This window comes from Semicossyphus pulcher, unplaced genomic scaffold (assembly GCF_022749685.1).
Source record: "Semicossyphus pulcher isolate SPU_LCO1_2020_fin unplaced genomic scaffold, fSemPul1.0.p SCAF_1, whole genome shotgun sequence".
In the NCBI taxonomy this organism is placed as follows: Eukaryota; Metazoa; Chordata; class Actinopteri; order Labriformes; family Labridae; genus Semicossyphus; species Semicossyphus pulcher.
In genome coordinates, this window is record NW_027211603.1 from 13,827,711 (window position 1) to 13,851,451 (window position 23,741).

The 23,741-nt window shown below is 39.6% G+C and overlaps 1 protein-coding gene across 1 annotated transcript; it reads left to right on the forward strand.

The window, feature by feature from the left end:
• The first annotated feature begins 12,440 nt into the window (after positions 1-12,440).
• LOC138593652 (trace amine-associated receptor 13c) lies at positions 12,441-13,726 on the forward strand. Its single transcript, XM_069664737.1, has 2 exons — positions 12,441-12,723; positions 12,831-13,726. Exons 1-2 carry the CDS (start codon positions 12,441-12,443, stop codon positions 13,724-13,726), a joined length of 1,179 nt encoding a protein of 392 aa, XP_069520838.1.
• Positions 13,727-23,741: the final 10,015 nt, after the last annotated feature.

Below are 23,741 nucleotides of genomic sequence, written 5' to 3' on the forward strand. Positions count from 1 at the left end.
TTTGTAGGGAATATTCCTCTTCTGCAGTGATGATTGTATTCTCTCCTCTTGTAATCACTCCTCTTGATCGTGTTGTGATTGTTAGAATCGGGAGTGGGCATATATATGTTTGCAGACTGATACAGCCTCTGCTCTGGAAATTCCCACCTGGCACAGTGATGGTTGATTCCTGGAATATCTAATCAATGGTTGCAAAATCTGGCTTGGTCTGGATTCAAGAAAAAGAACACTAAAGGTTGTTGCACCAACAGCACCACTTTTTTGTATGATAAAGGCCATTCATCTCTGCCTGTAAATAATACAGTAATGCCGGAAACACACCGGACGCGGAAGGCTCGCGCCGTGCAGCGATCGTTTTGGCGTCTGGTCTATTTTTTGCGCGAGCTGCGAGCGATCGCGTCAATCCTGGCAGGAAGTCACACATGAAACAACGAGAGAATCCGGTCAATTTTCGAAATTAAAACAATTTTCAAAATAAAACACCACGATTGACAAATGCGATGTTATATTGTGTGCTTTTATATACTTGTCACACACACACACACACACACACACACACACACACACACAAGAAAAACACACACGCAAACAGAGAGAGAGAGCATGATGAAAAAACAGCTCCAAATGTGAGTTAACGACAGCTGAGGAGCAGAGGCGCTTGTCGACCGGCGGGGAGAAATGCGCATCTGGTGTGAACAGAAGTGCTCCGGCTCGCGCGCTATTTTCGCTGCGCGGCGCTTCGCAGCGCTTTCTCATCCGGTGTGTCCCCGGCGTGATGGTAAATGACCTCACAAGACTGGTGTGAGTTCTGATAATTAAGGATGATTAATAGGATTAAACGTTTTTAAATTCAAACTATTTCACAAGTATTTCAAATGTCTGCAAAGCAAGTTAATATGTAACTGCTTGTACCTTTTGTGTAATCGTTTCGCATAATAGTTTACCAGAGTAAACAAGGCTGACTGATTCGGACATTTTTATCTCTTTTGGATGAGACAGTGATGCTGTTGCAACAAACTGTGCAGTTCAATTTGGTATTACAGAAAACAAGGCAGGGAACAAAAACACACAGTCATTTTCTAAAATCCTAGATAAATCGTTAAATGTGACAGCAGTAAGTCAGATAAGTGCAGCAGGGAGGAAAGCCCAGCATTACTGCTTTGGATATAACCAAAAGGTCACAGGAGGTTACGTAGGTTTGTATTCATGACAAGATTTATATTTAATTCAACAATGTGCTGCTGTTGTTAATTTAACAACTTAAAAACTGTTTTTTAGGTTCTTAAACTTAAGATTTTCTACATGTGGTGTTGATTGGTCCATTAAATGTCAGAAAATTCAGTGTTTTCCAAAGACAAAGATTATGTCCTCAACCGTCTTGTCCAGTCCCAAACCCTGCCAATAAAACTGTTAACTGTCATGTAAAGCCTTGGAAAAAGGCCCTTTTATCATTAATCATTCTGTAACTGATCTTTGCTGATTTCCAATTTTTAATCAGTACATTTTTTCACCACTGATTTCCACTTTACGAAGCAGTACAAAGAGAGAAAATGACCACTCATAGTTTCTAGCTATAAAAATCATCATCCTGCCAAAAGAAATGAATAAGGGCTCTGATAAAGAAGAAAATCATCATTTTTAATCAAATAATTTTACAAACATATAACATGCTGTGTGTAAGGGTGTGTATTTATATTATTTATATCACTTTTAGAAAGCGTATGCATACTAGCCCAAAAAAATTATAAAACGAGAGGTCAAAAGCCTTCAGTTTCCTGTCACGCAGTCAGTTACACACGTCCCCTCATATAACAAGCGTGAAAAGATAGATTCATATCTTGGACTTTTAAGTTTTATTTTTATTTTGTACGAGACTGTAACACGGGTTCTCGAGAGCCTTAAGAAACATTTTCGATAACGCTAATCAGTTTATGCATATAATTGGATATGAAAATCCTGAAAATCTCATACCGAGTTCAAATGAAGTCATTTCATGGTGGCAATGTTACTAACGCTTTGTAGTATTCAATGACTGCAGGCAAGTGCACTCTTAACCAGATTAGACAAGGAGGCTGTTTATATAGGAAACACAGATTTCTTAATAACTATTCAATGGGTTGCAATAAAAATCCATCGCCGTCCTCAAGTCAAAATCTGTCCAACAGTTTACAACCAAATACTTGTTATTGATAAAATGACCAATGCTAGCAAGCTAACACACTTAAATGATATGGTAAACATTAGATCAGCGTAACATCAACATGATAGCACTGTTACTGAGATCATGTAAACATACTGATCATTTAGCTAAAACTACTGCTGTGCCTACAAGTACAGCCTCACAGAGCAATGGCTAGCGGAATGTAAGCTAGCTAGTCTATGCAAGATCTGCATTAATCCTCCCTCCTCATTCTGCTAACAAGTAAACCGTATATTAATTGTAAAATTATTACGAGTTGCACTGCAGCTCCACTTTCTTCTCGGCGTGTTGAATTCTAACCCTAACCTGTTTACACATAACAGGAAGGGCCAGGCAAAATCTCCTAATGGAGTGCAATCGGCCAGCCAACAGTCGGCAGCAACAGTTAATTGTCCGCTGACAACAAAGTCGGCTCACAGGGCAAAAGCCATGGTAGCTTTCCTAGCTCAAAGATAATTGGCAGTATTTACAGCAATGTCATACTATGATGATATAAAGGCTTGAATGACATCATCATTTCTCCCTCAGGCCCCCAGAAACCCCTGAAAGTGGCATGCTAAGCAGACCATTTAGCGTTCCTCCACAGTAACCCCTTGTAGCAATTAATTCAGAGGGAAAGCAGTTACTGTCTATGTGATAAATTAAATAGCAACTACACCGTCACCTCATTCAGGTATGTGCTCCACATTTTCTGTTGTATTATTCAAAGCATGACTTCTAGCAGAGCTTATGCCATCCAATTTGTCAGCACGCTATAAATATGTTTATCTGTAACATGTTGTTGCATTACAAGACCTGTCACTCATGCTACAGGGACCACATATGCCAGGTAATATCTTAAAGCAATGAAATATGACCCCTACTATAACATGAAATATGTCCGATAGTTATATATTCGACAGGTTTACAAAATCCTTGAGGATTAAGTTACATAATTCCTGGCGTCATTGACTTTTCTTCACCATTTATACACAGTGTGCACTTCAGTTTCAATGCCTTTGCTATTGAATGACTCCAGCCTGAATAAAGGGAGATTTTTGTGCGCAGAGGTAGCGCCAAGTCAAGGGCAGTAGTGACGTGTCCTGCAAAATGTTGCCCAGTTTCCAATATTAAATGAGGGCAGGGGTCTCACTGAGTGCTGTAGACTTTGCTCCCCGGGGACAAAAAAAGAGGATGGGACGTGACCCAGGCAAGATCAAAGCTGTGCACACAGGGCCAAGGCCAAAGGTGCACCTGGACAAATGCCTGGCACAGGATTGATGCGTTTTACCCCCTTCTCGTCCTTTTAAAGGATCACTTCTCATTGATGTAGTATTGATTTCTCTCCTGCTACGATCCATCTCTGTGTCGCTCTTTGACTCTGAGTCATTTCTACAGCAGAGAAGCATAAAACTAGAGAACATTATTAGAAGTTTAGACACATGAAAGGTGCAAAAAGTGAATGTTAACAGTCAAGGCAAGAACCAGGTGTAAAAATACGAACAGCCTACAAGTGAAATGAATGTTGTGACCCTTAGCAAGAGTTCAACAGAGATGGAGGGTGTAAGATACAAAGCATGAGAGATGTTTGAAGTGTTGAGGTACAATGGGGAGAAGATGAGAGAGGATGAGGGGGAGGCATGTCAGACTGGAAACGTGGAAGGAAAGCGTGAGAGCGGAGAGTAAAGGGCTGCTTTAGACTTTACCTTGAAGCTCTGAGGGAAGAACATGCGATAAGGGCTGCGAGCCATGCAGAGGGTGAGGGGAGGGGAGTGGGAAGCAGTGAAGTGGGCACTGAAGGTTGAGCGCTCCGCAGAACGAGAGAGAGGCGAAGGAGGGAGAGAGGAGAGAGGGCTGAATCACAGGGACACAGAGCTGGAGAGTGTGAGAGGCTTTGTGTTTAATGTGTGCTTCACAGGAGGTCTGATGATGAGAGGACTACAGCTGCACTTTCTTCTGCGCTGGAGGATAATTAAGTGGATTGTGCTTCAGATAAGTCAGCGCTTTGATATTGGATTGTTTGTCATCAACCTCTGTCCGCACAACTGTTCTATGGTGCATCACAGTGGAAATGATGGTAAGATGATCTAATTTTGCAGGTTTTCACTTGTTTGTCTGTGAATATCATATGACAGCTGTTTCATATATTCAAACTTTTTTTTTTTTTTTTTTAAACTTCTGTTTGAGCATTGACTGAAAATGTATGTTTGCTTACAGATGCATCTGCATATGAGCAATTTGCTTAACTGTACATTTTCATTAATTACATACATTTTCAATTTGCAAAGTGACATTTTAAACCCTCAGAAGTATTGCAAATAAAGTAAAAGGTTCTTGCTTAAAGTTAACAGATTCATTTTTTCCAGGTGGCTTGAAAAGATTTAATCGCAGCACAGTTACAAAATATTGAATTTAAGTAACTGATCATGAGCAATGCTTTCCCAAGTGGCTTTTATATGGAAGAAATTCCCGAAAATGTAACATTAAGATGCCATTTCTCATGGCACAACAAATAGTAAATCATTGTTTTTTGTTTCAAGCCTCTTCATGCACACGTTTTGCACCTGCATCAACGCGGACACACACACACAGCCATGTACATGCACATTTGATTCTGTCCAGTTGAATTTAAATTGCACTGCAATTGTTTCAGTCAATATTGTTTGGCATGTTCATACAAAGAAGTGTTAAGTAGACAGCTGTATAAGAATATACTTGAGGACATGATGTGCTTTTCTAAAAGAGCTAAACAATACAAACAATGTTCTCTGTCCAAACAACTGTTTTGACATAAAATTTAAAATTGCACTTTGTCGAAATGTTTCTTGATAAACTTACTTTATATGATTTTTCATCAAAGGTCACTTTGATTTAAAGAAATGTAACACTCTGGCTGACCTTGAAAATTCTTATTACCAAGCCAGAAATCAGTTCAAAGCAATCCAAAAATGTGAAATTGAAGCTGTCAGGTGGATACCTGTTTGGTGATCGTTCAGGTGTGCAACAGCTGATGAGTTAAGTGAGGTTGGTGTGATGTCTGACTGGGAATGGGGTGTGTGAACAGGATGGAGAGAGGACACACTCGAACATACATATGCACTAACAAAGGCAGACACACATACACACATCGTCATGCATTGAGTAATTTGTTCATTTATGTAAACATTTAGAGTGCAACCAACAAGTTATTATTAAAAGGCATACAGGGTACTAAATTAATTCAATACTTATACTCAGTATTCATATCTCTTAAAATAGAAACAATTTTAAATGGAATTGATGGGTGGGGAATTTTCTTGATACCAAAATAACTGGGTGAAATTGCAATCAATCAATCAATCAATCAATATGCTAAAGGAAAACAGGAACACAAATAATTGCACAGCTGTATTGCAGGTGCTAACACCTGGAAAAAACAACATAACAAGAAATAAACACTTGTAATGCATTAGTGTGTGTATGACTTGCTTGTGCACTTCTGACAAACACAACATGGACAGAATGAGACAGTTGTCTCTCTGCTCATGTATTGTGGCAGTCAGCCTCAGGCGGCTCTGTGCCAGCCTGTCCATTATTACTGCACATGACCCTTCTGCGCAGTGGGCGACCTGGCCTGGGAGCCCTGACCAGGCCCCCACAGTCTTCCCACATATGCCCGACCTGTCACTCATGGACACAGCCCTGTCAAAGAAAATTCACTGCATGCATGACCAACTTCCAAAACGCAGCTATTTCCAGAACTGTGTCTCCAGAGAATGACAGATTGAAGGCATCAATAATGGGTTTTTTATGCACATGGGATCATATGAAGTTAATACAAAACTCAGTTACCAAAATGAAATATCTTTGGCAACTATTGGATGTTTTATCAGGAAATTCTGTACAAATATTCATTGAGCCAAGTGGATGAATCCTAATAACTGTGGGAATTCTTTGACTTTTCCTCTGCGCAACCAAAGATAATCATTTGTGGTTCAGTATTAAACATCTCAACAACTATTGAATTGCCAAGAAGTCTGCTTAATATATTTAAGGTCCCCAGAGGATAAATTCTCATATATTTTACCTGTTAGCACAAGCATTAGCTCAAAGTGCAACTGTGCCTTCCATACCCTTTATGTTTTTTTTACTTTCACACTCTCCCCTCCTAGCACACTAAATAAATAAAAATCATTTTGGTTTAAGGGTTGTTAAACAATTCACTTCCAGAAATGTGACTGCACTTACTGCTGTAATGTTTCTTCTTTTCACACACAAACATCCACCCAACCTGTTATCTATAGTGCTGTAAACTGTAGCGGTGTTTTACCTTATTCCTGTGTTAAATGCGTCAAACCTCCTCACATGTTTAAGTGGCCAACTGCAACAATCACATATGTTGGTTGAATAGAAAGAATAAACATCACAAATTAATATGATGTAAGTATTGTAAGCTTTCGCATATCAAGTACAAAAAAAATCAATATAAAATGATAAATGTGTAAAATCTAACGGCCAGAGTCAGGGGAATTAAGATTATATTTAGCCGCCATTGCTCTTGCAATTCCGTTAGCTTTACCCTCTGTCAAAGTCAACCTTTAGTCAGATTTGACCACAAAGACACGATACAACGATAGTTAAATTTAGATTGACTTACGTTTTTCCAAAGATGTCACCACCTCCGATGTCCATAACGAATAAACGTTGATAAATTCAATTAGACGTCACAGGAAAAAGACGCTAGCTTCCGAACTTGCCTGAGAATTGTCAAGTTTTAAACTTTTCTTCTATATCAAAGTAATCCAGAGTTAGTTGTCTCTACATTCATGAGTGCAATGCAAACATTTATAGTTAATAACTAATTCGGCGTACTTTCAATCGTGCTGCTTTGCCAGCATGTAAACAAATGTTAGTTGAAATAACGTTGTAAAGTTGTAGCCAACAGCTAGCTGACAGACTCCATGGCTGCATTATACATGTTTACAAATTCCAGAGCATTGTGGGTAGCCTATATTTTTTAACCAAAATGTATGATAGCCTACCTCTAATCTTAGGGGTTTTTTTTAATCATAATACAAGGGACAATATTTAGTGATATTAACTTTTTCATGTTGCTCTATATTTTTTTTCTATGACATGATCTATTGTGCATAATCCAGAGCTCATTTAAACTATTGAAATAGCTTTTTCTTGGTATCTTGTAACTGCAAATTGTGGTGAAATTGGAAATAGTTTACAAAAGCCTTCTTTTGAACCTGTGTAGATGTAGGACAGGTTGTTCTGTGTCGTATTTCAATTTCCCTTTTACGCAAAACTCAGAAAGACCACTCAATTTGTACTGATTGTGAAAATGTTGTGATTGTATCTCTCTAATACTTTGTTTTGGTCCGTGTGTTTGTGTCTGTGTGTGCTGTCGTTGCTGTCAGCTGCTTGTCTCAATGGGCCTGAGGCCTTGCCAGAGGGAAGACTTCTGCCTGTCATCTTCATTCAAGGTAAAGACAAAAAGCTCCTTAATGAAGTTGACCCTCTATCCTCCAAAAATACATTTTCTTTTGTTTTGCCCCATCAAAAAAAATTACAAGTACGGAAATTTGTTGTTATGACATAAAGACAATTGCCTCAAGCCGTTCAAAAGCCATTCACTTTACCAGCCAGTAGTGTGAAATGTGTTTAATCACAACAGTTTTTTCACAATTATTTTTTTTTACGTCATTATTTTACCTTGACGTTGTTGCTAACTTTTCATAGATTATATAATCCACTCATAAAAAGATTAAGAGTCAGAGGACTTTCTTCTTTCAGGTATTCACAAGATTCTTTCATATAAATAAATAATTAAAATATGATGAAACACTCTCTTGAAACTTTGGCCTTGATCTTTTTGAGTGATGACATTTTGTCATAGTTGCTGCAGACGAGTAATATTGTGATAGGTGTGAAGGGAATAGCTTGATGCAGGTGGATATTTTTAGTGACTCTTAAGAAAAACAAGGATACAGGACTGAAAAACCCAGATGTTAATTTACATCTGAATATTGAAGTGTTAAATAAGAATGTTCATGATACTAGCAGCATATTTAATGTATGATTAAGATTTGAAAATCAAGCTGGATTTTTGGAATTGTTAAAATAAGACTCAAATAATCTTTGGAGAGAGAGAGAGGGACCAGCTTTAAAATGCTGTTAGTGGATTTTTCTGAATGTTCTACATCCATGATTGGTGTTGACAGCACTATTTATGCAGCATTACCCCTCCCAGATCTAAATTCGTCCATTAGTATTAGGAGAGGAGAGGAGTTAGACGTCCCCGGGGTCTCACTGACCCCAAACCTAAATAGCCTGATGTCTACTTTAATAAATTTGCAAGCCGAGTTTGTGGCAAAGGGAGGGATTTTAGTCTTTGTAAGGTCATAAGAAAGGGCAATTATTGTTATCAATTTCCAAATGCATCAGTGGGGTCGCTGGGCCCCCAACAATAAGGCATTCTAAACATATCACACAGGCTAATTCCTATAGGGAGCCTCAGCTGTGCCTTAAGCATGCTTAATGAAAGACACGGCACACGGATGTCTCTCTGTTGGACAGCAAGGCACGTCATTTCATGCTGTCCCCGCTGAATGCTGGATTGATTACCATGTAAATACACAGCGAACTGTATAGAACAGCATGGAGATAAACAATCATATCAATCAGGCAGTCATTCAACACAGTCTTACTAGCCAGGATGTACTCTCACCTGAGGTAGAAACAAAGCAAACTGGATCCATGCTGTGTGCTCATTTAAAAACGATGGACAGATGGAAGTGGGAAAGCTGGATGCAGAAATATCATGACCAGAGGGGTCCTCTGGGAAGCTGAGGAATATGGTACTACATGACTACAGAAACTGTTGACTGGGGGGGGGGCAGTTTGCTTTGCACAACAGGACAATGTGAAGCAGTGTTACTTAGAAAGAAAAGGATTCTGAGGGAATTCTGTTTATTGTGTACCTTGATAAGACTTTAATACATTTACATCCTAGGAGAATATTTGTATTTATTTTGTCAGACCAGGCCGACCCTTCCCTTGGAAGCTGTTTTTTTTTTTAGATTTTAAAATTTTAGTGGCCAGCTTTCTACCAAGGTTCAACAACAACTGTTAAATAATGTTGGAAGTGTTAATATTGCACTGTGGGAGCTCAAGGTGCACTGCATACATAGGGTCAGGCAGGAGGGTCAGTGCCTGAGGTGTTTTTCTTCAGCTCATCTGTAAAAACACTGCCCTCCTAGAAGTTCACAGCTTTATAAGTGTTCATGCACACAGGTTTTGAGCCTGAAGGCAGAGGGCGTTCTCATCATCAACATGCTGAAAGAGTGGGAGAGACCAGAGAGACAGTAATAACAGTTTTCATTTCTAAGTAAAAATGGCATGGCACCTTTAACTTAAAATAACTGCCCTATAGTTGTCAGCAGATAACTCAAAAGCCGGTCTGAACAAAATATCAACAGCAGAGGAAATGTACCTGTAGTGAGATGAAGAAAAATGAAGGACATCAAAGATTTGACCATGAAAAATTTAGTAATGTGTTTGAAAGCTCTAAATGGACTTTTGTTTTCCTACATTTACAACAGTAATGTCAGAGCATGTAATGTCCTTACTGGAATGTAGTTTTTCACCCACTTGTAGCCAGGATGCAGGAAAAATGTCCTTGACCGGCCAGTCAAAGACTCAAGTGATAACAGTTTATCCAGCCAGAGTGATAAAGATTAGCATGTGGTGATATTTTTTGTTTAACCACGATTTAATCTGTGTCCAGATCATAGACTGTACGGTCCAGATGTCTAAAACTGATAAACACCTATACACATAGACCCAATGCTGTAAATAGCTGCTAAAGGAACATCTGCTAAATACACACTTGAAGGGAGTGATTACTGATGCAAACATGTATTTAATATACATCAGCCTTTCATGTTTATCTGACAGTAATTTAACATGACTGGATAAGCACACAGGTCAATTAAAGGCTAAACTCTGCAGCATCAAAACATGCAGAAAGAGTAGCTTTCTGTAGCAATAATTCCCATGTGCTTTTCCCATCAGCGCCTTTGACTTTAATTTATGGAATGAAGACTGATATTCAAAATCAAAGTAACCAAGCACGTGTTAACAAGTTGTGAGGGAAGATGTGTTTTTCCCTCTCGTATGCCTCTGACACTTCATTAAATCCTCAGCAATATGCTAGTCACAGAACGCGCAGCAAGTACAACCCAAGTGTTTTTCTCTGCATCTCAAGAAATTCTCATTACTCTAAAGCGAATTCACAGCTGATAAAAATGAAAAGAATTCAAGTCTCACAGCTGCCATGCATTTTATTTAATGTATTTCTGCACCCAATGTCAGAGTCAGAACAGTGGATTTGGTTTGGTCTGAATATGTCCATTCCTGTTACCCTTTATTTTCACGAGTGCGTTTACCTTCATGCTCTGCAGTTTGGCGAGCAGCATAAATGATTGAAGGGCCCTTGAATTTAGTAGTCAGCTGAGACATTTGGTAGTGAAGGTAGATTTTCTGCATAGGCACTGACAGCATTAAGGTGCTTCAAACAGTGTTAGAGCAAAAGAACAGCTTGTAAACAGATGGCAGAAGTAAAAAAAAAAGTTTTGTATACAACATATATTGGATAAAAGACCATTTGTCTGCCTGTTTTTTATGTGCACCAACGACAGTATACTGAAGTCTTCACATAGTTGTAGCTCTTCACACCCTCCATGCATGATTAGATCATGTTCTTGGCTTACCACCTTCAGCAAAAGGTACTCTTAAGAGACAATCAATGTAGCCATGAAAATTATATTCAGCAACACACTAATATCAGCCAGGTGTGCTGGAGTCTGATATGAAAGTAGTTTATTCTTCATTGTTGTCTAGTATTGATGTTTATAATATGTATAAGTGGATAACCATTACACGTATCTTGTTCTCGTTATCTTGTTATGCAGATGATATACGTTAATATATCAGTCAACAGCAAAGATTTTTAAAAAGAAGTCAGCCCAAATGAACAACTACCTCAACCTCTTGCTTAAAGCCCAAAGCTTAAAAAACTCAGCAAGACGAGATAGCCATGTTCCTGAACCTGAAACATCATGCTGTTGAAATGTCTGCACAAATGTATGCCCCCACCCCAATGAACTTGCTGTGGGCAGTGTGCCCACAAGATTATGGTTCCACATAATTTTTTTTCCTGTGTCTGGCCAGACCTCCTGGGTTAAGGCTGATCAACCAGGTGCCCACCAGCGAGATAGCTCCCAGGTCTGGCTACAGGGAGAGGTGTGGTGGGGGGTGCTAAAGCTTTGCAAATTAAAATATTATAGACAATGGGATTTACAGGTGGATTGGTGCAGCCGTAATGTAGGCATTGTACTAAACAGCTGAGAGGGAGCTGAGCAGGTTGAGACCATGGCTAGAAGGTGCCAAAATCCAAAATGGGTTTCCTCTGCTCGATAGCATGGCTCAGCCTTAGAGATAAGGAGTAATCCAAAAGGAGCTTGGACTAGAGCCAGCGGCGTCTGACTTGGGAGGGGGAACGGGACTGAGTATATAGGGAAATTTTTTGTTGGGGGCCCTCAAAGATACATGAATAAATATCCCTCATAAGGAGCCCTTCCTGCAGTCCAGAAATTAACTGACATCCCTGAGTAGAGTTGCTCCTTATTTGCAACTAAAGGAGCATGTTGAGATGGTTCACCTGATCAAGATGCTGCCTGGGCCCGTCCCTTTGAAGGTTTTCAGGGTATGTCCAGAAGTAGGAGACCCTGGGTTAGATCCAAAACACGCGGGAAGGATTACAAATCTCATCTGGCCTGGTAACACCTCAGGATATCCATAAAGGAGACAGAAAATGTTGCTGGGAAGAGAGAAGGACTGGAATTATGTGCACAGCTTCCCAGAGAGGAAGAAGTTTTGTAGGTGTTGTGTTGTCTTGGTTGGGTGGTAAATGAGCCGTTAGGGGTGGAATATCTAATGTGCTACCTGCATGGTTGATGGGAGATTTGTTTTTAAGTGAGAGAAAGTTGTACCAGAATACTATGATTGATTGTCTTTGCAGTGCTGATGAATGTATTAATGCTGATTTTATCATTGTATCATTTTTGTATCATTGTTTGGACAGGTAATTTTACCTGCATCCATCTATTTTTTTTTATCTTTCCTTAGGATAGTTTCCCGGTCCAGGACATGGTTTCCTTAGCAGCCCCAACACCTACACATCTCAAGGGGTGAAACAAGTCTAGCCTGGGCCATGACTGCTCTGCTTCCCAACACCAGTCTTCCTGGGAGTACAGCATTCCTGCTGCCGATTACAGACGGTCCATTTAATCTGACTCCAAATGCCCAGACAGCAGTTAAGGCAGGCCAGTCGCTGGCCCCACTCTGCACCCTTTGTTGCTGTGGATTTCTCAATCGCACCTTGGCAGTGGTGTTCATGGTCAGCCTGGCATTTGCCATTGTGGTGGGAAATGTGGTCACCCTTACTGTTTTTGTGCAAACGAGGCAGTCCCGAACACCACAGGGATACCTGAAAGGTAAATGTTTTGTACAATCTTACTACTCATCATTGTTGGCAGCACAAAGTAGTTCATTACAGAAAGTCATTTTAATCTCTCTTCTTCTTGTTTCCTCCTAATGACAGTGTCTCTGGCCATAGCAGACATGATGGTCGGTGTCCTTGTGGTTCCTTTCTCTGTCTACACTGAGATCTCTCTGATGGTAAACAGCGCTCCTCCTATTTGGTACCAGGGAAGCTTGACTTCCCCAGTCACATCCCCTTCTCTCGGGGGACTAGTGAGCCCTTGGCAGCCCTGCATGCTGATCGGCCCAGTGTTCGCTGGATGCACCTTCGTCTCCATTAGCACCATTTTCCTCATGACACTGGAGCGAAGTGTTGCCATCCTATGGCCGCTCCACAAGGATGCCTTGGTGACCCGCAGGCGAACTCTGCTCCTCATCCTACTTTCCTGGTCTGCCAGCTTCCTGCTGGCATTAGCGCCACTCATCTTTAGCAGCAATTTCACTCTGGAGTACAATGAGTGCAGTCGTATGTGTAACTACACCCCACTGTTGTTTGGAGGCCAGCTGCCACCTGACGCCAACATTTTGCTCCTATTCCCAGCATTTGACTTCACACTGCTCGGTGGCACATTAGCTGTCAACATTGTGTCTTTCACCAGCATTCGACGGTACTCCCGAAAACGTAAACTGCTCTCAGAGGGGAGTCTGAGTGATGGAGGAGGAGGGATAGGGGGAGGATGCACTCACAGGCCTTCCTTTTCAGACATCAAAGCTGCCAAAACAATTGGCATACTAACATTCGCCTTTACAGCATCTTTCTCTCCCATAGCAGTGTTTGTGCTCGGGAACGTGGTGGGATACACCTGGTGTAACTTTTCCTTTTTTGCCTTCTGGATCCTGACAGGAAACAGTTGCTGTAATGTGATTATCTACAGTGTCAGGGACCACCGCTTCAGGAAGGGTGTGACCCTGCTCTTTCAGCGAGACCAATCGCCTCCAAACAGTGACAAAAACTGAGGGGTACATGAATTCAAAAGCAACAGGCTTGTTTTGTGACCATATCCCAGTTAGTTTGAATTTAAAATAATAGTTTTACAAGGCACTATTTTCCCTTTTTTTTTTTGCAAAGAATACATATGCCATGGCCAGAAAATAAATATGTACCTTACAACAGGAGCTGGTTAGCAAAGCTTAGCATAAAAACTTGAAATAGGGTGAAACAGTTAGCCTGGCTCCAACCAAATGTGACAAAATTCACTAACAATTGCAATGAACAGTGTGAAACCAGTTTTGGTTTTATAAGATATTATGTGCATAAATATATCTAAAGGTTGGTTTCGTTATTTTTATACTGAGGTTTTTGTTCGGATAAAACAAAATGTTGTTACTTTTAAACAAAGCCGGGTAAGCTGTATGACCGTTTATTCTGTCTCTATGCTAAGCTAACTGTTTACTGGTTCATGCTTCATATTTACCAAACATCTGAGTGTTAAGAGTATCATCAACTTTCTTATCTTACACTCAGAAAGATAAGGTTATAAGTTTGAATGTCCCAAGCTGCAGCGTTATTCCTTTACTTCAAATTTAAACTTGTGAGAAAGAAAAAAAAAACTTGGATTGCATTCATTTTGTTACTGGGGATTTAAAAATGTTCGACCTCCATACACATTTGTCTTTGCACAAACAAAACTCTGTCTATGCATTGCATGATAAAACCATTTTCAGGATTGGACCGAACTCATGTCTTTAGGGAAAAATTCTACTTCCACAGCAATCTACATTTCTGGTGTCTTTGTGTCTATTTTCTCTGCTATCAAACCATTTTCCCAAAGCTTTATATTAATTTATATCAAAGAGTTTTTATTAGCCTTTAAATAACTTCAGGAACCAAGCCTATTGTATTCCCAGGAACTGCACCAACAACATGTTTTATATATGTTATTGTTTGCATTCCATCAATTTCTCTACAAGGGGTGTTATTTGTGTTATGAAAAAGCTTTCGGCTCCTTTGAAATATCGTGGATTGCAAATGTATATTTATTTTTGAGCATCTACTTTCAAGGTTTTGTGAAAAAAATCTGCCTCAAATATCAGAAATGCACTTTATCTGTGAGTCATTTGCATTGTGCCAAACCTCATATATTCATCATTTTGTAAGTTTTATTTTTAGTGTTAATATTGGTTGTTTTATATTAAGCAAATGTAAATGGGAAATGACCTGTATATTTATTGAATCAGTATAGACTAAATGAATGGGATGCCAACCACAGAGATTCAGTATAACAAGCATCATGATTATTCAGACCCTCATACTGTGCCAGCCTATCTTTCAGGGTTTAATGTATTTGTAACATAAAATGATCTCGCCACTGTGTTAGCTGTAAGTCTTGTGTATTGTTTGGGATATTGTATTGTTCAATACGACATTATATCAATAAATATAAAAGAGATTGAAGAGTATTTTTCAGCATAACATGGCTGTATATTGATTCATGATAAAATTGATAGGTTTATAGTAAATGGACTGTACTTATATCTCGTTTTCTAATCTTGCAGCTTTTACACTACAAGTCACATTCACCCATTGACACACTGATGGCAAAGGCCTAAGTGCCAATCTCCAATCTATGCCCATTCATACCCAATGGCTATGCCACCAGGAGCAATTTAAGGTTCAGTATCTTGCCCAAGGAGACTTCGACATGTGACTGTAGTAGTCATGTATCGAACCCCCAACCTTCGATTGAGAAAATTGTTCATTTTCTGTCGTGCTGAGAGTTAGACAACTACCACCGTCATATCAGTCAGTTGAAAATGAAGCTAAAGCCAGAAGGCTATTAGCTTAGCTTAGCATAAATACTGAAAACAATAGAAAACATCCACCAACCGGATTTACTTATTATGCACAATAGTATCTGATTTATCCAATCTGTACAACAACAACAACAAAAAACGTGTGTTGTAGTGACTTTAAAGAACACTTTAATGAAAATAGTTAATTTAGCTAGCTAACAAATAATGTTTTTGAATTCAGGGAAATCCCCGCTACTTTAACTTTTGTGCAGAATAACAAATAGGATAAAACATGTTGATTAGATACCACTAAAGGTGCTGGTAGGCTAACTTTACAGTCATTGGGCTAAGCTAAGCTAACGTCTCTTGGTTGTAGCTTCATATTTATTGTACTACCATGAAAGGTATCAATCTTGTCGTCCAACTATCAGCAAGAATGTGAAAACCTGTATTTCCCAAAATGTCGAACTATTCCTTTAAAGTGAACTGACTTTCCAGTGCATGTTTATGGAGGTATATTTCATTTCAATGGTGCTGCGATGTACTGTAAGTTGTTGCAACCAACAACATCAGGGGATTAAACTGCCAACAAAAAGAAAAGATATTGTCATGTGAACATGCTGTGCGTAAACTTCACTGATGAATAAATGAACATCTGCACAGACCATTTTCCATTTTCGAGTACTAAGGTTTATTTATTTATTTTTGTAGTTCTGAAAATCTGTCACAATCAAGGAAAAGTTTGAAATATGCAGTATTTTAACGATAGTCGGCTCTGTGTATGAAAACAAGAGATTATCATTGTGCTGTTATTGAAACACTGTAAAGAGATGTATCAGTATTGCATAATTTATTGATGGTGATTGCATCAGATTTTATTAAAAATAAATGTGTTTGGGAACAATTTATTTGTAAGTTTAATGGGGTTTAATGTGACAGTAATTAAATCAGCTAACTCCTGTTCAATACACAGGCTTATTTTTTTTAACACGTTTTATGTGCCCAATCAGTGTTGTTACGTTATCAATTGAATAAATTCCTCCGTCCATGCATCGTTGACTGAGAAAACTGAGCTCCTCTCCTCATGTAGATGTTACATTACATGATGCCTCGAAAGTGAGGGGCTGCAGCCTCGGCCTCGTTCAGTTGGATTTCTTCAGCTGTGTTCTCTGACTTTAATGAATACAGCCGATTTTACTAGTCAGACAAAAAACTGAAGAGAGACTTAGCTAGTTTGCATGTGAAGGCGAACACTAGAAATCCAAGCTGAAACAGCTTGTAATACTTCTGGCCCACCAACTATATCAAATGATGGTGCTAGTGGCCAGAAAATCCTGCAGATATTGCAGCTGCACTGCAGAGGCTCTGAAAACATCTGCAGCAACTGCTATATACTTAACTAACTTAGATCGAGATAAGTTTGAAAACCAGTGAAGAACCCCCCTTAAAAATTAAAGATACACAAGCTGCTGGAAAACCACTTCAGCATTTTTCTATTTATGGTTTATTGGATTGATCTGGAACAATGTGTCATGTTATGTCATGTGTAGAAGGAAAGCTGTCTAACCCAGCATGAGGAAATCTTTGTTGGTAAGAGAGCAGGGTGAGTTGTAATGTGCTCTCTTATCTCCACCCTACATCCAAAATAGCACAGCTAAAGCCTAAAGACACAGAAGAGAGATCTTGAAACCTAGTGACCCAGATTGTAATTTAAGGAGTGTGTGTTGTTGAAGAGGAAAGACTTTTTATTTAACCATCACTCTGTTAGAAAGTGTCCCTGCAACATGAGAGGACATTAGATAGTGAGATTAAAGCAGCCAGAGGCTGACAGCTTCTGTCAGCCCAGGAGTGATAAAAAGCGTACTTCACCTCCAGTCCCGTCATGAAATAAATGATCTGACACTTGCCTGCTCATGTGACGGAGACCAAGAATGAGAAATTAGATTTTCAGAAAGAGAGCAGAGGAGGGAGACAGAGACAGAATAATTCTTTGATCCTCCCAAGTAACCAATAAGCTTCTGTCACTTATAAACCGTATCATGAACTACAGCCTGATTTGTATGACCAGCACAGTCAGTATGTACATGCATGCATAAATCAGTTCATTATATCCTTACATTCAAAGTCCTGTGGATCATATTCTTTGTGCCTGGTATTACATCTCTAGAGGCTTATGCCTGACACCCCACATAAAGGATTTCATAAGCAGCTACACAATGACTTTTTCGCATTATGTGGAAATGTGCTGCAGGGGGTGGCAACCTTCCCAAAAATACATCTTGTCAGGGGATCTGGGAACATTTGTTAAAGCATCAAAGTCACTCTGTAGTTATTGTTCTTTTAATATTTTGTTACTGTTTAACAACTTGACAAGCTTTAAAGCACATTTAAGCTGCATTAGTTTTAAACAGACAGCCATTAAAATGACAAAGATGCTTCAAGGCCCCGTTGGCTACCCCTGAAGCCTGCCTCCCGTTTCTGAATATAAATAAACCAGCCTGCCACCTCAGTCTACCTCATGCAGTACATGCCACCATGTCTGAAATGTAACATGTTACAACAGTTTTATCTTAACATTCGATCCTCATCAAATTAAAAAAAAAGTCCCTGTTGTGTCCTAACAATGTGCTTTAGTAAATATGATGCTATGTGTAACAGCCTGTGACTGAAAACATTTGTGGAAATCGGATCAAAAGTGTGATATAGTGCAGGAGGAATTCAAAAAAGATAAACACTGACAATCCCTTTTAAATGTCTTAAAGACGGGCAGTATTTTTAAGACTTATTTGCAAGTAAACAAAGAGCAGGGATGATGGGTATTTGTTAGTCAGAATCATTTAAATGTGGTCAAATGTCTCGGGATAGTGTGCTGAAGCCATTGTGCTCATTCTCAGTCCTAAAGAGAGTAGCTGAGAACTTCAGGGCTTCTGACAACAAAGTGGGTCATAAAAATCTGTCCTGATGCTGTCTGATTTTCAGGGTAACAGCAGGCCAGCCTTCTTCCCTATCCTGGACGGACTCTCACCACAACACAACCACAGACACAAAAACACAAAAATGCCGCCAGCAAGAGACATTGCAGACGATAGGTCAGAGCACTATAGCCTTAGCAAGGTTATGTATTGTTGTCTGCCCTATTTCTTTTTTTATCCTCTCGTTTCATGGTCCCTAATGAATTTTTAATTGTCTCTCTAAGCTCTTAAGGCAAGGGATGTGTGTCAGAACCAATAAAGCACAGAGACCACCTGTGGCTGGGGCCTGTTTTTGGCTCCACAGAGGAAAGGGCAAAGACAGAGATGGCTGAGAGGGGAGACAGGGAGGGGAGGGTTTAGAAGGGAGGCTTGTCTCTTTCATAGAGGCAACAACAAGCCATGTCCACTACAGGATTGCAGGAGTCCAAAATATCTTTAAGATGATACTGACCAACTGGGAACACCCTCTTCCCTTCATCTTTCCCTCTGCTCTGATGCTAGAAAATGCTTTCTTCATCTGAATTAGAGCGAAGTGTGAGAAGCTGTATAGAGTACATATTTATCTGGACACATGATTGGCTTATAGACTACACCAAAACTGTACTTTCAGGATGATGAAATGTGAACATGTACAGGGGAATTGTCTTGTATATAATTTATCTTAGAAGCAGAAATAAATGCGCTGAATTAAAGTCTGATGTTTTACTATTTAGTGTTGGAAATGAACTGTAGCCTAGCCTACTGGGCAACATTTTGTTTAGTAAGATAAAAAATAGAAGTTTACTTTGTGAGCCATGGATGGTGCACGTAGTTTGAGTTAGCCGTTAGCATAAAAAAAATATTTAAAGCGATAGCTCAACCTTTTCTGGAAACATACTTTTAGATGAGAATATTTTTTCTTAGGCTACAATGGACACAGCTAGCAACTAGCAGCTGCCTGCTAGCTGTAGCAAACGTTAGCCTGAGGTGCACAGCAGATGTCAGAACTAGCTTAATTCAGCTAACAACGCTAACTTACAGATTAGGTGCAGGTAGTTCAGACAATCCCCTTCTTCATCCTCCTCATCGTCATTATTTTCCTCCAAGTTTAGAATCACAATGTATCCGACACATAAGGTATCACGCTGTTGGAATTAGCATCCTGTGAATCACCGCCACCAAAGTTACACAGCCCATAATCGGCTGATTAGCTTCACCAAACTAGAAAATACATACTTGTTATTTTTCACTGAATCAGTTCAACACTTGTCGTAACTCTTAAACAAGACAAGAAACTGCTGGAGTAACGTGTTTTGTCCCACACATTCAATTGGACATGCCAGCCTAGCATCATTTTTAAGGACATGAATTAACTACAGTCCTCTGTTGCATGTTATTGTCAGTAGAGTTAGTGCAGACAATAACTCACCCTGTGATCAATATAATTATTATTTATTTATGCCATCATACATCCTAACCACGCTATTATTGTCCCTGTCCAGTGTTTTCAGTTAAAAACAAACGCGAGTATGACATGTGTCCCCAGTTGTCACGTGGAGTGTCATACTGAGGTTGTAGCTCTGCCGTTCACTCAACCACTTGAGGGATAATCAGCACTTGACGTGAACAGTTTGTTCTTCTGCCAGACTCTTGACTGTAATTTGCTTTCCAATCCTCTACGAAGTGAAGTGTTTCCTGTTTGCTGGCAATCCCATTGTGAATTTTCTCACACTTAATATACATGTCTGTCATTTTACTACTGAAGTGCTGTGCTTGGAGTGCAGAGGAAATTGGAAAAGTGTGAGCCAGGAAGTGTGTAATTCATTTAGGCTGTCTCTCACTGCAGTCAGACTGTGTCTCAGAGTACGTAAAAGCTCCTTTGAGAGTCCAGGAACACCGTCTCCATAGCTGTCTGTCCATCTCTGTCTGTCCTCCACCTCGCAGATATGTCAGCTAGATTATTCAGCCATACTCACAGTGTGGCCCCTGTGATACCACCTGCCCTGCAGACCATGCCTCAGTCGAGAACACAGACTGCAGGTCTGCTGTCAGGTCTACCTGGGGTCTGTGCTGATGTCCTACTCTATAAATACTCCCACCTGCACGGTTCATCCAAAGGCTCCTCAATAAACTCACTATTGCACTTTACTTGAGTGGTCCTGTCACTGCAGCTTGTCCTCAGACTGAGGGGTTGTCCTGTAATATTTATCAGAGAGGTTTCACTGTGGATGAAGAAGGGGGATTATAACACAGCAGAAAATGCCCTTAAAATGATCAGTTTTCGAGCAAGAGGGACAATACACAATTTAAAGAATTTAAAAATGTATTAATGCGTCACATTTATCCAAATATAAACTTCATGCATTAAATATAAACACTAAAATAAAGACATTAAGCACCTTTTACTAATTAATAAGCATCTCTGTATATCAGTCTCAATGTAAAGCTTTAATTACCGTAAGATAAACAGTGTTGCAAACAAGAAGAGATATGTCGTTGTTTTTTGTAGTTTTGACACAGAGTTCATTTGGCTTAGCTATTCATGTACACATGTGTTTGTATTTACTGTAGCCTATGCATAGCGCTTGGTTAACATTTTAAAGGGCTAGTGCAGCCAGGGTTGACGGATGGTTATCTCAGATGCCTTTCAGCATTCTCCTTTCACGCTGCCCTGGGCTAATGAGAGCTGAAGTCCCATATGGCTTTACAGCACAGCTGACAGTGAGTGGGTGTTTGCTTACTTTACCAGAGGTACGAGTTACGTAAAACCGGAAACAACTGTAGGATAATGCTAAAAATAGAATAACTGACAGCGATATATTTAGGAGGCATATCATGTGCAAACTTTGCAATTTTGCCACAATATGTTAAAGCTGATTTTGTACAGTGTCAGCATGTGAATTAGATCAACTGACCTGACTGGCTCACAGCTGTCATTCCTCCTTATGGTAAAAATCACCTCAGACAGCACTACCAGCAACATAACTTACATAATCACATCTCCATGGCTTCTGCGTTACAGCCACATCTTTCAACTGGTTTTCAGAACTTGACAAGAATCCAGGGCCTGCATTGTTTCAAGGCTGTAACATCCACATGCTATTTCAATAATAACGTGAAACAAAGTGGAAAATTAGCTACAAAACTTGCTAGCTCCATCATTTAATAGCCTGCCTTGTGTTAGCCTATAAACCTTGGTAACTAGTGCTACATATGGGAATAAACAATCATATCTTTTTAAATCAAAAGTGATATAATGACTTATTCTAGAGAGCTAGATGTTAGCATATTACCATAGAGTTACATAACCACATTTTTCCATAGGTAATGTGAGTGTTTTGAGGTATGATTTCCTCTCAGCAGTGCGATGGTGTTTATGGTGTTGTGTCTGTCTCCATCACGCCTGCGACTTGCTTCACTACCTTTCATAACAGCCGTCTGCAGAAGAACGCCAGGCCACGTATACCTCCATCACACTGACGTCCAGCACACAAGCTAGTTCAGGTGTTAAAATGCATTAAGGCTTATTCAATCACATCAATGCAGTGTATGTTTGTGTATATAAAATTGGACCTATTTTCTTCTAGGATTACAGGTTATTTAATATCTACGGGCCATGGGGAACATTTTGTTCTTTGTGTACTGCGCATCACCAAGATTTCTAGATTGATGCCAGTTTACCCCCTGAGCTGTTTGTGTTTTTATACATATACATATATTAAAAAACTCTTCAGTGTCTGTAACATGGCAGCGTAGGAGTCCCAGTGAAACTGGTCGTCTTGGTGCCACTCAGCTCTTATTTGCATGAGGGGCAGTGATGTATGAAAGACAAAGAGGGTGTGGTAACTGTGGCGAACTGCATGTACTCATGTACTGATGTTCAGTGAGGTGAAAACCATATGGCATCATGCAAACATATGTTTTTTATTTTTAATGATGCCAGTGCATTCACTACAAATTAATTTTTTGAACTTCATCAGGGATTGAAGTGTTGAAAATTGTGTTTTTCTACTTTGTATTTGAAGTATTCAAAAAGAAAAGAATAATACGACATCAACACATCAACTACAGCAGAATAAGCCCAGGACCATATGGACATTTCATATAGCAATTACCCTGGCCGAAATAATTCACAATATTATCCTGATAATGATAATCATTTGAATAGAGTGTAATATGAAGCAGAACGCATTAATATTGGGCTCCAGCATATCACATTAAAATTGGGGACTTGCCCTGATGCAGCAGGTTGTTCAAATGTGATATTTATATATTCACCCTCGAGGGAGAACTTTCGACATAAGGCTAAGGTCGAATGAACAGTAGAGGTGTTTACTCTGGGTCCATGGATGGATATAAAATCAATAATAAACAACCAACATAAGCAAATCATATGTTTAAAAGTGTATAAATACTGTTCTTCCAGGGTTTTTATCTCTCCGTGTTAATATCTGCTTAAAAATGATTTAATCTAAACACCCTGTAACATTAATTCATCATTTAGATTCAGGAAGAGCATTTATGCTAATTTGTTTGCCGTGACCTGCCAGGCGCACAGCTGCCTGTCCTCCTCCTCCTGCTTATGGCAAACAAACATCTCAGACAGAACCAACCACACTCCTTCTTACATAATCACATCTGCTCCACATCACCTTACTGTCGATTGTGTGTACTACATTATACATCATGTGCTATTTGAAAATGAATTTTATTCGTACAATATAAGTGCCTGGGACAAATGATGAGGGATGTGAGAATATGCTTCCATGTTCATTCTCTCGTCGGCCATGAAGAATGCCACAGAAGTTCCTTGTGATTCCATGTATAGGTTCAACTTACAGGCAATCATGGCACAATAAAGTTACACTGCACTGTATGCAAATGTATAGAAAATCAACAGATCAGCCTATCTGATCCCAACACTTTGTGCACATGAAGCGCATTGGCAGAAAATCTTGTGTGGAGTCAAAGCTGCACATCTTAGAGATTTAGATTTTTCCTCTGCCTTCCTCACAGTTCTGGTTTGGCTCAGTCAAACTGGGAATCGTCCGTGATTGCCCACTTTCAGGTAATTTCACTGGTTTGCAATGAGATTTAATTCTGAGCTTTGTCATGGTCCCTGCAGGGCTTCATGCTCCTGCTCTGAAGTTGTTCCAGTGTTGCTACCTCCTTTGTGTTCAGGGTCACGCTCCTGTTAGGATGGTGTTTTGATCTAAAGTGTTTGGCATGCTAATGCAGGTTTTCTTTTCCCTATGTTTGTTCACTGTTGCCTCGACCCTCACAAGCCT

Coding starts and splice junctions, on each gene's coding strand:
- LOC138593652 (XM_069664737.1), top strand. CDS start 12,441: ATGACTGCTCTGCTTCCCAACACCAGTCTTCCTGGGAGTACAGCATTC. Junction 12,724..12,830: donor ACCACAGGGATACCTGAAAG/GTAAATGTTTTG, acceptor TCCTAATGACAG/TGTCTCTGGCCATAGCAGAC.